Source organism: Ovis aries, chromosome 11 (genome assembly GCF_016772045.2).
Source record: "Ovis aries strain OAR_USU_Benz2616 breed Rambouillet chromosome 11, ARS-UI_Ramb_v3.0, whole genome shotgun sequence".
Taxonomy (NCBI): Eukaryota; Metazoa; Chordata; class Mammalia; order Artiodactyla; family Bovidae; genus Ovis; species Ovis aries.
In genome coordinates, this window is record NC_056064.1 from 24,392,475 (window position 1) to 24,405,800 (window position 13,326).

The 13,326-nt window shown below is 55.9% G+C and overlaps 1 protein-coding gene across 4 annotated transcripts in view; it reads right to left on the bottom strand.

Annotated features, from left to right (window-relative positions):
• The window catches only part of CAMKK1 (calcium/calmodulin dependent protein kinase kinase 1), a 32,333-nt gene extending 19,544 nt beyond the window's left edge, over window positions 1–12,789 (bottom strand). Inside the window, exons 1-4 of one of the 4 annotated variants that reach the window (XM_042255535.2) lie at window positions 12,696–12,789; window positions 1,896–2,297; window positions 961–1,008; window positions 147–200 (exon numbers count right to left, since the gene is read on the bottom strand). In XM_042255535.2, coding sequence (XP_042111469.1) covers window positions 147–200; window positions 961–1,008; window positions 1,896–2,255 — 462 coding nt within the window. In that variant the 5' untranslated portion in view covers window positions 2,256–2,297; window positions 12,696–12,789. Of the gene's footprint in view, window positions 1–146; window positions 201–960; window positions 1,009–1,895; window positions 2,298–7,694; window positions 7,899–10,012; window positions 10,160–12,695 lie in introns of those variants that run through there. The other 3 variants (XM_015098582.4, XM_042255534.2, XM_042255536.2) reach the window with 3 other exon arrangements.
• Window positions 12,790–13,326: the final 537 nt, after the last annotated feature.

Below are 13,326 nucleotides of genomic sequence, written 5' to 3' on the forward strand. Positions count from 1 at the left end.
AGCTCATTCCCTTTGCATTCCGCTAGGGACAGGAAGATTACTCCCTTCACAGGCAGCCTTGTCCACCGTCTTGGCACAGCTTCTGCCCACCCCCAAGTCTTCCAGGGCCCAGTGTAGGCGACACCTCCCTCCTTCCCCAGACTTACATAGTGCCTGTCTTCGCTTTCGTTGTAGGCCAGCCTCACCACGCCGTAGGCACCCTGCAAAGAGGCATACGTCAGCCCCTGCTGGACAGGGCAGCCTACCCCAGGACTAGGGGGAGAGGAGAAGGGGAGCCTGAACTGCCCCTGCCCCCCATCTCCTCCCACATCCCATCTCCACCCTGGCCTCCAGTGGGCATAAATTTCAGGTAGGCAAGGAGAGGGCTCCATGCCCTGGTCACTGCCCTTGCTGGGCTCAGCACAGCTCTATGCCTTCCCCAGTCCCCTCCATCAGACTCTGGGGAGAACTTCCCCAGTGGTTCAGTGGTTAAGAATCTACCTGCCAATGCAAGGGACAAGGGTTCGATCCTTGGTCCAGGAAGATTTCACATGCCATGGGGCCACTAAGCCCATGCACCACAACTACTGCGCCCACACTCTGGTGCCTGTGAGCCCCAGCTACTGAAGCCCGTGAGCCTAGATCCATGATCGATATCAAGAAAAGCTGCCGCAATGAGAAACCCATGCCCTGCGACAAAGAGTAGCCCCTGCTCACCGCGACTAGAGAAAGCCCATGCAGCAAGGAAGACCCAGGACAGTCAATAAATAAATAAACGTATGAAACTCCAGGGAGTCAGGAATCAAGAATTATGTCCCATACCCTGTAGAGGACAAAACTTCCCTCACATCTAGGGCAGGACCTTCTTGGCTCAGCCTCACATTCCCAGAGGAGGAGAGGGGATTGTGGAGGATCCAGACAGGCTGGCTCCGCAAACCCCCAGGACAAGCTCCCCCTGCTCTTGGCTGCCCCCAGGCCTACCTTGCCAATCTCACTCTGCAGTTTGTACTGGTTCAGCTGTACGCAGTCCTGGTGGGGAAAGGAGAGGGGCCATCAGGCAGAGCCGGATACAGAAGCAGCACCCCTCGTGCACTTCCAGGGCCCAGTCCTGGCCCCAGGCCCCTCCCTGCCAGCCCTGGGCCTGGTCAACATTTCAAGTTTAGATGGGGAAGTGAGGTGGTGCGAACACCAAAAGTAATACTGAAAGCGACAAGAAGACTTGGATAACGTTTGGAAATGTGAATGGTGAACCTTGCCTATGCTTTGCTCCCTGACAAGTGGTGGAAAAATGCCCTAATTTCCACCTGGATACTGGGAGCTGGGAGACCCTGATGTAAGAAACCCACAAGCAGTATTTCTAGAAGAAGGTGAATGAGGAGACTATGTAGACAAGAAAAATGAGGACAGGAGACCAGAGCCCTGGCTCAGGCATAAAAACCTCAGCCTCTAAAATCTGTGGATTGCTTGGTCCTTAGGTTCACTTTAGATCTAAGAGGCAAAGACAGAGCCAGTGGGAGTCCAGAGGCTGTCAGCATGCTGGCAGTTTCTGAGTCACAGCAGACTCTATGAGGTAGGATTAAAAGTGGGGGACTCAAGCTGGGGAAGACTTGGGGGACAGGAGAACACACTGTCTATCTTCAAATCTCTAAACGGACTTCTTGGGGAATAAGGGAGGGATCTGTTTCCTAGGCTTAGACTGGGAGTGGCAATGGTGGGACTTATAGGAGGCAGCAACTGGCTCAGATGGAGCTCCCCTGGGCGGGGTGAGGCCACATAGAGAGGTAGTGAGTTCCTCAGCTCCGGGGGTATGCAAACCAACGTCTGGACAGCTGTGTGGCAGGGGTGGGAACAGCAAAAGGTCTTCACTGAGGACTGCTGAGAAGCTCATGGGCACCCCCTAGCTCTGCTCCACCAACCTCTGCGTCCGAGATGGCCACGCGGTGGGACTCAATGGTGGGCCTGCGCCAGGCCCGCGGGGAGATGTGACTGGCAGGCCCTGTGGCATAAGGCCCAGCCTGGGCCTGCAGGCAGCTCCCCGCTGGCCGTTCCTGCAGGGAGAACTTCCTTGTCGAGAGGCTGGGCCGGACTGCAGGGTGTCTTGAAGGACCGCTGGGGATCACGGAGGCTGCTCTGGTCCGTGACGGAGGGTCCACACAGTTCCTGGGAGGCTCCGGGCTGCCATCCGTCTCCTCCAAGTGGGTCACATCAATGGCTGCCACTCTCTCCACCAACTCAGCCCGAGGGTCCTGGCAGCAGACCGCCGGGCCCCCCTCCATTGCCACAGTCAAGGGGGTCCTCAGTGCAGCCTTATGGGGAACCTAAGAAAAGAGGGCAGAGAAGGTTCCAGTCCTGGCCACCAAGCAAGGAGGTCAGATTCCCAGGCCCTATTCCCACCGAAGCCACAAATTGTGAGTCCATCTCCATGCCTTTGCCCTGCTTGTTCCCTCTGCCTGGGTCGCCAGCATCCAAATGGAGGTCTCCCTCCTCACTAAAGGAATGCCAGGGGGCTTCCCTGCTGGCTCAGTGGAAAAGAATCCACCTGCCAATGCAGGAGACACGGGTTCGATTCCTGATCTGGGAGGATCCCACATACCGTGGAGCAACTAAGCCCATGCGCATAACTACTGAAGTTGAGCCTGAGTTCCAGAACCCAGGAACAGCAACTATTGAGCCCACATGCCGCAACTACTGAAGCTCAGGGCCCTGGATCCCGTGCTCTACAACAAGAAAAGCCACCACAATGAGAAGCCTGCGCGCTGCCACTGGACAATAGCCGGCGCAGCAACGAAGACCCAGCACAGCCAAAAATACATACAGATTTTTTAAAAATAGGAATTCCAGGAACTCATCTGGCTCTGCTGCACACCAGCCCTCTAGACCTCAGTATTCCCATCTGTAAAACAGGCACATCAGCCTTGCTGGCTTCACAGGGAAGCAGGGAGAATTTGATATTCTGGAGTCAGAACAGACAGACATGGGCAGAACTGGAGGCCTCACGGCACTGGCAGAAACAGAACCCAGGGTCAGCTCGGGCCCCCATCCAGCAGACAGCCCAGTGACTCACAGCTCCACCCCTTGACAGCAGAGCATTCCAAGGCTGCCGCCGCCGCCGCTGCGCTGCCTGAAGCTGAGCTGAGCTCCTGATGCTTCAGGTCCCCCCCTCCACCCCTGTCGCTGCTTCCAAGAAGACTTCCCTGGGGCTCCAGCCTCTCCCACCCTGGCACCTTCTCCAGGGAGGCCTCTCTAGGGCCACAGGGCAAGTCTGCCATCACTCCCTTCCCTGCCCCAGCAGAGCCTGCAGCCCAGGACAGGCTCCGTTAGAGGAGGGGGCTACTGCTCTGATGACAGTGAACAGAGACTTCACTGCACTTATTTCTCCTGGTTTTCCCTTCCAGTTTATTCATGTGGCCAAAATGTTCACCTCATCTGTTCAGGTTGAGATGCTCCCCTGGTCTTGCACCCTAGTCCTACTGCAGTCTGAGCCCCCAGCAAGACCCCAGACTTCTCCAGCTTGAACCCCAAACCAACCTCCAGTGTCCAGTCCCAGCCCTCACATTCAACCACATCCCTGGGCTGAACCCTGACCCCGGGCTGAACCCGGATACGCAGGCTGGGACTCCATTTCTGCCTAGGGCTGAGCACAGGCCCCACCCCACTCAGTGCCCCTCCCCCTTCCTGAGACTCAGTATCTTCTCCGGAAAAGGAAGTGAGTGGACTCCTGACCCTCTGCCCTTCCTGTCTGGTGGTAACTTGCACTGTCACCACAAAACAATTTTGAGAACATGGTCTTTATCTCACTCCTTATTCCCCCATCACCTTACTTTGACAGATGTCAAGGAGGCTGGGCTCGCTGGAGTCCACTGGCTACAGAGGAGCCTGGGCTGGGTTCCAGTCCTGCCTGCCAACCTACCCAGGGCAGCTCCTTCCCAGCTCTGAGCCTCAGTCTTCCCATCTGTACTACAGACACAGGACCTTCCCAGATTCTCAAGCCTACAACAAGACTTGGAAATGGATTGTGGGTAAGGGCATGATCCAGACCCCCTGTGTCTGACACCCAAAGTATTGAATGAGTGGTAGCCTGGTGGAGCTGATGTTGGCATGCAGAAAGGAACGGGGAAGGGAATCTAGACTGGCAACAGGAAAAGATATGGACGCTGGACCTAAAGGAGTGAGGGGAATGTGAGCATCGGGGAGGCCTCCGTGGAGGAGGTTAGGGTGGCAAAGAGACTAAAACATTGGGAAGGCTTCTCTGAAGTAGGTGAGGAAGTAAGTAGGGCTGGAGCATGATGGAGGCCTTCCTGGAGGAGATAGAATGGGATTAGAGCATCAGAAAGGCTTTAGGAACCAGATGGTTGCAAGAAGGAAGAAGCCAGGGCTAAAAGGAACCCTCCAAGCCTGGCCCACCCTGCCACCCTTCCCCCTCATTCTGTAGGTTCTTTTTCTCCCACATAAACTCCACAGATTAGGGTTCTTGTCTGCCTCGACTCCGTAAGACCACTAGCCTCTGCAGCAGTACCTGAGGCATCGTAGGAGTTCAATAAATATTTGCCATAGTGATCATTACAGTCCTGGCCTCATTACACAGATGGGAAAGCAGAGAGGAGAGAGGGAACCCCAAGGAGCTTAAGACCCCAGCCCACAGCAGGGAACGGATGGCAGTGCCTGGAACTCTTGTCCTCTGGTCCCCAGCAGGAACCCAGGGGCCTGAGAACCATCACAGGCAGAGGCCACAGGCTACCAAGCCCAACAAATTTGCATATTTCCCTGAGACTGTCACCCTTTTTTTCTCAGATGAGGAAAGTAGGGCTTTGCAAGGGACAGGGGTGTATCTGGGGTCACACCTCAGGTCAGGGCTGACCCTTCCTGCTCCACTTTGGGGCCCTGTTCCCTGGTTTAGGACCCAGGCTCTGAAGCCAGGCTGCCAGGCCAATGCCCCTTCCTGGCGGCGTGCCCATCCACGGGCAGGTGACTGACCGCTGTGCCTGGGTTTTCCCCACCTTGCAGAATGGGATTAGCAGCAGTATCACTGCCCAGGTGGCTGGGAGGAGTAAAGGAAGGAACGCCCTTGCCAGGCTCAGAACCGGACCTGCCCCTAACGGAGCCCCGTAAAACTGAGTTGTTGCACTGCTGTTGTGATTGCCTGGGACACGCGGTGGCCCAGATGGAGGCGCGGGCGGCAGAGGCAGCTGTGAGGGCTGACGTCAGGCCCTCCACACTCCCTCTCGCCTGGATCAGATTCAGGTGACTAAGCACGGCTATGCAGGAGGTGCCCCGGGGAGGCCCCAGGTTCCTGCCTGTGTTCAGGCGACAGGGCCTGGCACCCTGTGTGTGAGGGTGTGTGTCAAGTGAGAGAATATGGGCGAGCAGGGCTGTCAGCTCTGGGTGACAGTGTGTGTAGGGGAGAGGGGGTTCTGCACACAGGAGCCCATCTGCCCGACAAAAATCTATGGCTGTGGTCTACATTCGATGGTTAAGCATGTTCATGCGCATCGTGTGTCTTGAGGTCTTTGTGTGCCCGTGCCCCAGGATTGGGGGAGGGGGGTGGGCCCTGCACCCGCCGGGCGCCATGGGAACCTGATCTCAGAAAGTCAAGTTGGAACTTTCCACGTTCCCACCCAGTCACCTGTCCACCAGCCTGGGGCTGCCTGCTGGGCTGCGCTGTATGTCTTGGGCAGGACCCACCCCTCTCTGGAAGCTCACCCAGGGCATTTCTCAAGGCCCTCCCCAAGCTGAAGCCTCTGTAGACACTATATAGAAACTGACTCGGCGGCTAGCTAGGAGCCACATGGGCAAAAAGAAAGACAGACAGGCTGGCAGCCAGGCCCAGGGCAGAGCAAGGACTTCTACAGGCATGGGGAGCCTCCTAGGGACCAGCTTGGTCCTGCAGCTGAGAATGGCCAGGGTCAGGCCCTTCCTCATTGAGAAGCGCGACCCCCAGCTGTCCTCCCAGACTGGGGCTATGTTTCCCTGGACACATCATTGAAATTTTGGAGCTTCAGTATGCTCACATGTGAATAGGATAGATAGCCCCCATCCTGCCACCTCCCAGGGCTATGGGAGGAAGTGAATGAGACTATGGACATTGAAGCAGATTGTGCCTGAGTGATGTGGGGCTAGGATACGTCTGTCACCACCGAGAGAGAGAGCCTTGTTGTGCATACAAAGTGCAGCCTCAGGACTTCCCTGGTGGTCCAGTGGTTGAGAATCCGCCTGCCAATGCAGGGACACAGGTTCAATCCCTGATCCAGGAAGATGCCACATGCCTCAAGGCAACTAAGCCTGTGACCACAACTACTGAAGCCCGCACGCCTGTGCTCTGCAACAAGAGAAGCCCATGCACACAGCTAGGGAGAGGCCGCTGCTCGCTGCAACTAGAGAAAGCTCACATGTAGCAGCCATGACTCAATGCAGACAAAAAAGAAAAAAAAGCTACTCTTAAACAAAAAAAAAAACAAGCCCACAAAGTATAGTCCCATATCTACCCCTGGCTCCAGGATGGCCTGGCACATTACCCAGCTCAGACTTCTCCTTCCAGGCTATGTCCTTCATCCCCACCTCATTCCCAGGTATCTGGCTGCTCCTAAGGGATGCAGGGGGCTTCCCAGGAGGCCCTCCTGCCTGCCAATGCAGGAGACACAAGAGCCTTGGGTTCCATCCCTGGGTCAGGAAGATCCCCTGGAGGAGGGAATGGCAATGCCCTCCAGTATTCTTCCCTGGGAAATGTCATGGACAGAGGATCCTGGCGGACTACAGTCCATGGAGTCACAAAGAGTCGGACATGAATTAAGGGACTTAGCCCACAGCACACAGGGGATGCAAACCCTGGCTCCAGACCCCACAGGACCAGGTCTCCTCTTCAAGATCGAACCTCATCACCTTGGTCCCTCAGAGGAGGCCCAGAAGAGGACAGAGCAGGCATATCTTGCTCTCATCCACACTGGTTCAAGCAGCCCCGCCTGGGATGAATCTCTTCAGACCTCGCCCTGAATTCTGGAAGGCCGCTGGGAATCTCAGGGCCAGGTTGAGCAGGGGCCCAGCTACCATCTAGGCAAGACAAGACATGGCCCTGGTTGCCGGGGGACAAGCGAGAAGGGAAAGCTATAAGGAGGTGGTCTGGTCCCCTGGGACCAGACATAGAAGGTGGCCTTGGTATCCCTGGGCTGCCTCACAGGAGCTGTGTTTATGCTCCTGACAAGTGTCTGGATGGCCCTGGCAACGGGTGGCCTCCTCGGCTCCCGCCTCCGCCTGGGATGACTCAGTCCCCTCGGGGGAGGCCCAGGCGTCTGCTGCCAAGTCATGCTGGAGGATGCCTGCTGTGACAACGCCCCCTCCCACCATCCCCAGGGAGGCCCCAGCCACTGAGGTGGGTTCTGTGCCCAATTCAGCCCAGCAGCCCTCAGCACATCCTCAGCGCCTCCTGCTGATGTCCTCCAGGTCCTCCCTCCTCTCTCTGCCCCTCCTCATCCTCCAAACCAGGTCCACGCCTCCAGCCCAACTCCTTCCAGCCAGCGGCCTCCTCCCCTTGGTGCTCCCCGGCAGCTCAGTTCCAGTTCAGCTCAGCATTTCCCTCGAGTCTGCTCTTCCTCCTCTGGCCCATCACAGAGATGAGTGCCACCGTCCTCCCAGTTCTCCCAGGCCAGAAGCCCGGCAGCCCTCCTTAGCACCCATTGTTTCCCTTTTGCCCATCCTTAACCCCCGAACCTTACCCCACTTACTCTCCATTCTGGCCGCAAGTCCCAAACTGCAGACTCTCGTGTGCTGCCAGCCCTTCGGACAGGCTGTGCCTTCTGCCAGGAACACACCTCCCTCTCCTTGGCTGCTGGAGGACAATTCAGACATCTCCTCCCTGATCTCCCCATAGCTGGGTGAGGTCACCAAACTTAACTCCTTAAAAAGTCCAGATCCTTCCCCACTATTTCCTCCATACCTGCCACCCACCCCCAGGCTCACACCTCAATCCCACCCCACCCCATGCTCCATACCACTTCCTAGAGGGAATATTGCTAACATACAAGTTAGTTTGGTCTCAGTTCTTCCAGACCTGGCCTCCAGAATCTTGGAATCTGAAGGACAGAAGAGCAGGAGAACTCACTCTGAGCAGCGAGGAGACTGGGGCTCAGAGGCTGGGAAGCAGCCTGGGAGACCAGAGCCATTCACTCACGTGAAAAAAACCTCAACTGCGCACTTGCTGTATGTGCCCAGGCACAGTGCTAGGTGCCAGGAGATAAAGCAGCAAACCAGAAAGACAAAGTCCCTGCTTCAATGAAGTTTAATTTCTAGTGGGATAAGAAGCAACAAACAAGAAAGCTGAGAATTAATAGATGGCATGTCAAGTGGTACATGCTGTGGAGAAAAAAATTATAATTGTCTGAGGGGAATCAAGAGTGAGGCCCAGGGACTTCCCTGGTGGTCCAGTGGTTAAGAATGCACCTTGCAATGCAGGGGACACGGGTTCCATCCCTGGTCAGGGAACCAAGATCCCACATGCCGCTGAGCAACTAAGACCATGTACCACAAACAGAGTCCATGAGCTGAAGATCCTGCAACGAAATATCCCACATGACTCAAAGATTCCATGTGTCAGAACTAAGACCCAATGCGGCCAGATAAGACGGTGATCATGCTATCTGAGGAACAGCAAGGAGGCCGATGTCCTTGGAGTGTGGTGTCCGTGTGTGAGGGGTGCCTGATGGCAAGCTGAGTTCCACCTTGATGAGAAGGCGCAGTCATTCACTGTGCCTGGTCTCAGGGATGGCTTCCTGGAGGAGGTGGCATTTAAGCTCCTGATCGCTGAGTAAGAGTTTCAGAGGAGGCGATGGAAGGTCACACTGTGCATGACAGAGAGCCACTTCCTGGCTGGGACTCAGGGCTTGGCCTTGGGGGTCTTTTTGGACAGAGACCAGGAAATCTCGAAAGCCAGAGGAAGGGTCTGAGTAGGGGAGTGACTGCGTTGGATGCAATTTTAAAAAAAAAGATCCCTCTGCCCTCTGTGGGGACTAGGGGTAACAGGCCAAGGAAGAGGCAGGGGTCCCCGAAGTCTGTAGGCCTAGGATACAGTCTGGCACTTGGTGGGTGCTCCATCTGTGTGCTCTAGAGGGAAAAGTGAGGGATGTGGGGGCGACCAGTGCATCCTCAAGGACACAAGCTGTTTGCTCCTGCAGACTCCCCGCCCCCATGGCGGATAGAAACCCCATATGTGCCCACCGAGACATAGTCCTGTGACCTGGGACAGAACCTTCTCTACACACTCCTGTACCCCGAAGACACACATACACACACCACTCCCGGAGCAGGCGCACGCCCATGTCCGCGTGACCCGCCCTCACACACCACTCCATCCAGTAAATGCACCCCCCTCACACACACAGGCACACTCCTATGCCCACGTGACACACGCACACCCGCCTCCAAACACCACACACAGGTCCCCGAGCACGTGTGCACCCTCCGAGCTACCAGTTCTGCGCCTGTCAGGCCGCAGCCACCGCAGCCTCCACCTCCGCCGCCCCCCTCCGCCCCCGCCCCAGCCAGGAGGACTGCGCAGCGCAGCCGAAGCCACGAGAGCGCTGCATCTGTCCCATTCATCCTCCAGCCCCAGCTCCTGCAGGAAGACTCGGGGAGGGCCGTGTGGGCGGAGCGCTCCGCGCAGATCCACACGTGGGTGCCCCGGTCTGGGCCCACTCCGCATAGGCACGGCCTCCCACCAAGAGCAGGGGAGGGGGTAGTGCGCTGGGTGTGGACGCGGTCCCGCAGATCAGAGCTAGGCAAGGGACGCAGACGGCGGAGCGCGCTCGGAGATGCGGTCCCGGGTCCCGGGTGCCAGCGCAGACAGATGCAGGCTCTGGGAGGCACCCCAAAGACTGGGCCCCGCAGACGGAAGGGGGAGGATCCCCGCATGGACTAGGTCTGGGCTGTCTTCGCAACCTCCCAGACCATCCCTTTCCCCTACAGGCTCCGGGCAGACGATCAGGCATTCGTCCCCCGCCTCCCGCTCCCCCGCCCTTGACCCCCCATCCCTCAAGCCGACCCCTACCTCAGCGCCCAACGACAGTCTCCGCGGCCCTGCAGGCTGCCAGGCTCGCTCCCGCGGCGCGCACCCCGCCCCGCCCGCCTTCCCAGGGCCGAGATCACCGAGCTCAGACCCGCGGCGCCGCGGCTCCAAGGCTGCGCTCGCTCCTCCGCCAGCTGCCGCGCCCGGCGCGCGGTCATTGGTGGAACCGCGCGGCCCCCCTCCGGCGTCGCCCAATCAGAGCTCAGGACTCTCGCCCGGCTCCCGGAGGGGAGGGGCCGCGGCGGGTGGTGGCTCCAGAGCGGCACCTCCCCCTGCGGCGGGACCAGCCTTGTCACGCCCCCATCGCGCGGCTCCAGGGTACCTGGAGTCGCCCGAAATCCTTCCAGGACGCGCCGCGCGCCCCTTAGCGGGGCCTGGAGGGTACGGGTGCTTCCCTACCCTTTGTCCCCCAGCCATCTCGGCCTGGCAGGGGCAAGTGCGCACCCCCCGCCCTCGGGGGCGGGGATGAGGCGCAGTGTGTATTAGGGGAGGGGCGAAGCGAGATCAGCCACTGGATGGGGCCCAGGCCTAGGGCCAGGGAGAAAGGCCTTGAATGATAGATTCTGGAGTTTAACCTTCTGCCGCGTGGGGTGTAGAGGAAAAGGGAAGCGGTTCTAACAGAATGCTGGGGTCAGAATCGAGTTCTCACTTGGGGAAGGGACCTATGAGCAGGCAACAGGAATAGCCTAGCTGGGGCAGCAGGTCTTGACCTTCGAGGTAGCCCACCTCTTCCCTGGCGAGTTCATCAATTATTGGTTCAGTTACGTTCTGTACTTGTATACCCTCTGGCACCTCACTCCACCACTTGTCCAAGACGGAGCCCCATATCACACCCGCAAACCTAGCCTCTTGCGTCCCTGTCTCAATCTGGAGCCGGAAACCTGGGAGTCTGGATAGCCGACCCCTTTCCTGTTCCAACCAGTAGATCACCAAGCCCTGCCCAACTTACTTCTTAAATATTCCTGGAATCCAGCCACTTGTTTCTACCTCTCTGTCCCTCCATTATCTCAGATCACTGTCTTCTTGCACCTGAATTGCTACAGCCGCCTCCTCTTGGGACTCCCAGCCCCAAGCAACCTCATCGCCCTCCCCCACCACCCTCACCCACTTGGCTTTTCTCCACCTGGTGTGCAGAACAATATTTCAGAAACACAAGTCTAACTGGTCAGCTCCTGCTTAGGAGTCTCCTATGGCTCAGCAGTACCCTGGTAATAGATCTAATCAGGCTCTCCATGACATCAGTTCCTAACCACTGGCTCTACTCCTTTCAGGGCTTGATTCAATGCTCCTTCTACCAGAAACCCTTTCCTATGACCTCACTGCACAACATGGGTTAGCAACCCTCCTTAGGGACTTCCTTGGAAGTTTACCCCATCTGTTTACTTGCCTGTTCCCTTCTCTGAACTGTGATCTCCTTGAGGGCAGGACTGTGCCTGATTCATCCAGCGCACAGCTTGACACATCGCATGAAAGATGTTTGCTGAGTGAATAATTAATTTTATATGGCAATCAAGGGATCAGATGTGTGGGGTTGGAGTTCAGGGAAGAGAGCTGGGCCAGTGAGACGTTTTGAGGAGTTATCAGGAAGATCCCACAGTAGAGCCATGGGAAAGGGTGAGATAACTCAGAGAAAATACAGGGGCTGAGGACAGACAGTTTTAGGGGGAAAAAAATCTCTGTAGTAGTATAGTGTTAGATGCTCACTCATGTCCAACTCTTTGTGACCCCATGGACTGTAGCCCACAAGGTTTCTCTGTCCATGGAATTCTCCAGGCAAGAATACTGGAGTGGGTTGCCATTTCCTTCTCCAGGGGATCTTCCCAACCCAGAGATCGAACCCAGGTCTCCTGCACTGCAGGCAGATTGTTTACCATTTGAGCCACCAGGGAAGCCCAAAAATCTTTGTAGTAGGCAGAATCAGTTCTGACTTACATAACAGAAATTCCACATAAGAGCCTCAGGGTAAACAGTCCTGAGTTGGTATTGTAAGCAGATAAAGTAAGGAGTCCCAGAGAAAAAGAACCAAATGTAGCATTTTGGCATAAGAGAAGTCGTTTGTGCCCTAAGCCGCTTTTGTGATCCAAGCCTGGCCACAATGCTTGTCTTTGAACAGGTCTCCGTAATGAATGAACAGGTCCCAGTAATTAATGATTGTAAAGGAACAAAAGAATGCAGGATCAAACAACTGTTGTCAGGCAAAGAAGTAGCAGCAGCAAAGATGATACATCAGTTGTAAAGACTCCCCAGTTCCGTTTCAATGGTAAAGATTAGCCTGAAGCACTTTCTTGAGCTGTTTTGCAGAATTGAAACCCCCTTCAACCACTAGATCAACCTAAGAGATGACCTTGAGCTTTTCTGACCCTCCTGTCAACCTTTGCCCCAGTTCTATGATGCTAAACTCCCCAAGCCTCTTCATGAATAATAAGCATGTGCCCTAAGCTTGAAACTTCCCCAGTTTTGCTGTTCCAAGAGACACTGTTACAGAGAAAGATCCCCAGTGTTTTCCTTACTTGCTACAAGTAATAAATCCTTCCTTCTCCCACTCTTGGGCTTGGTTGTGTCTTTTCAATAGACACCCACTACAAGGTGAACCTAGTTTGGGGGCAACAGTTCTGCTCCAGCTCTGCTCCACAAAGACCTCCCAGATGAGACTCTTTCTACTCACTGCTCCAGCAACCTCTGGATTTGACTCTTGTCCTCATGATTCAAGGTGATGGCTAGAGTTCCAACCATCACATCCGTATTCCAGGCAGTGAGATGGACACAAAGATAGAGAAGAGGGCAAAGGATCTACCAGCTTTCTTTTAATGAAAGTTCCCAGAAGGTGTCACATGACACTTCTACAAACATCCAATTAGCTATAACTTAGTCCCATGACCAGAGCCAGTTGCAAGAGGTGGCTGAGACATGCAGCTTCTAGGCAGCCTCATACCCAACCAAGAACCAAAGGCTGTATCACTGTAGAGACTACATATCTGGGCACAGCTTGCTGACTCCACCATTGACAGAGAGGATAGATGGAGGGGCAGAGCACTGCTGTGTACCAGGCTCCATGCTAGGTACTTTACATATCTTAGCCCAACCTGAGTAGAGGCTATTATTATCCCTGACTCACAGAGGCGGCTTGGAGAGTTGAGCAACTTACCCAAGGACACATAGTGGCAGAACTGCAATTCAAAACTATCTTTTCCCTAAATACCAGGCTGGCTAGGAAAATCAGGGGAGGGTGGGATCTAGGAGTTGCTGAAAGGAAATCTTTCAACAAAGCAGGGCTTGGCCAACAGTGTCAGAGACTG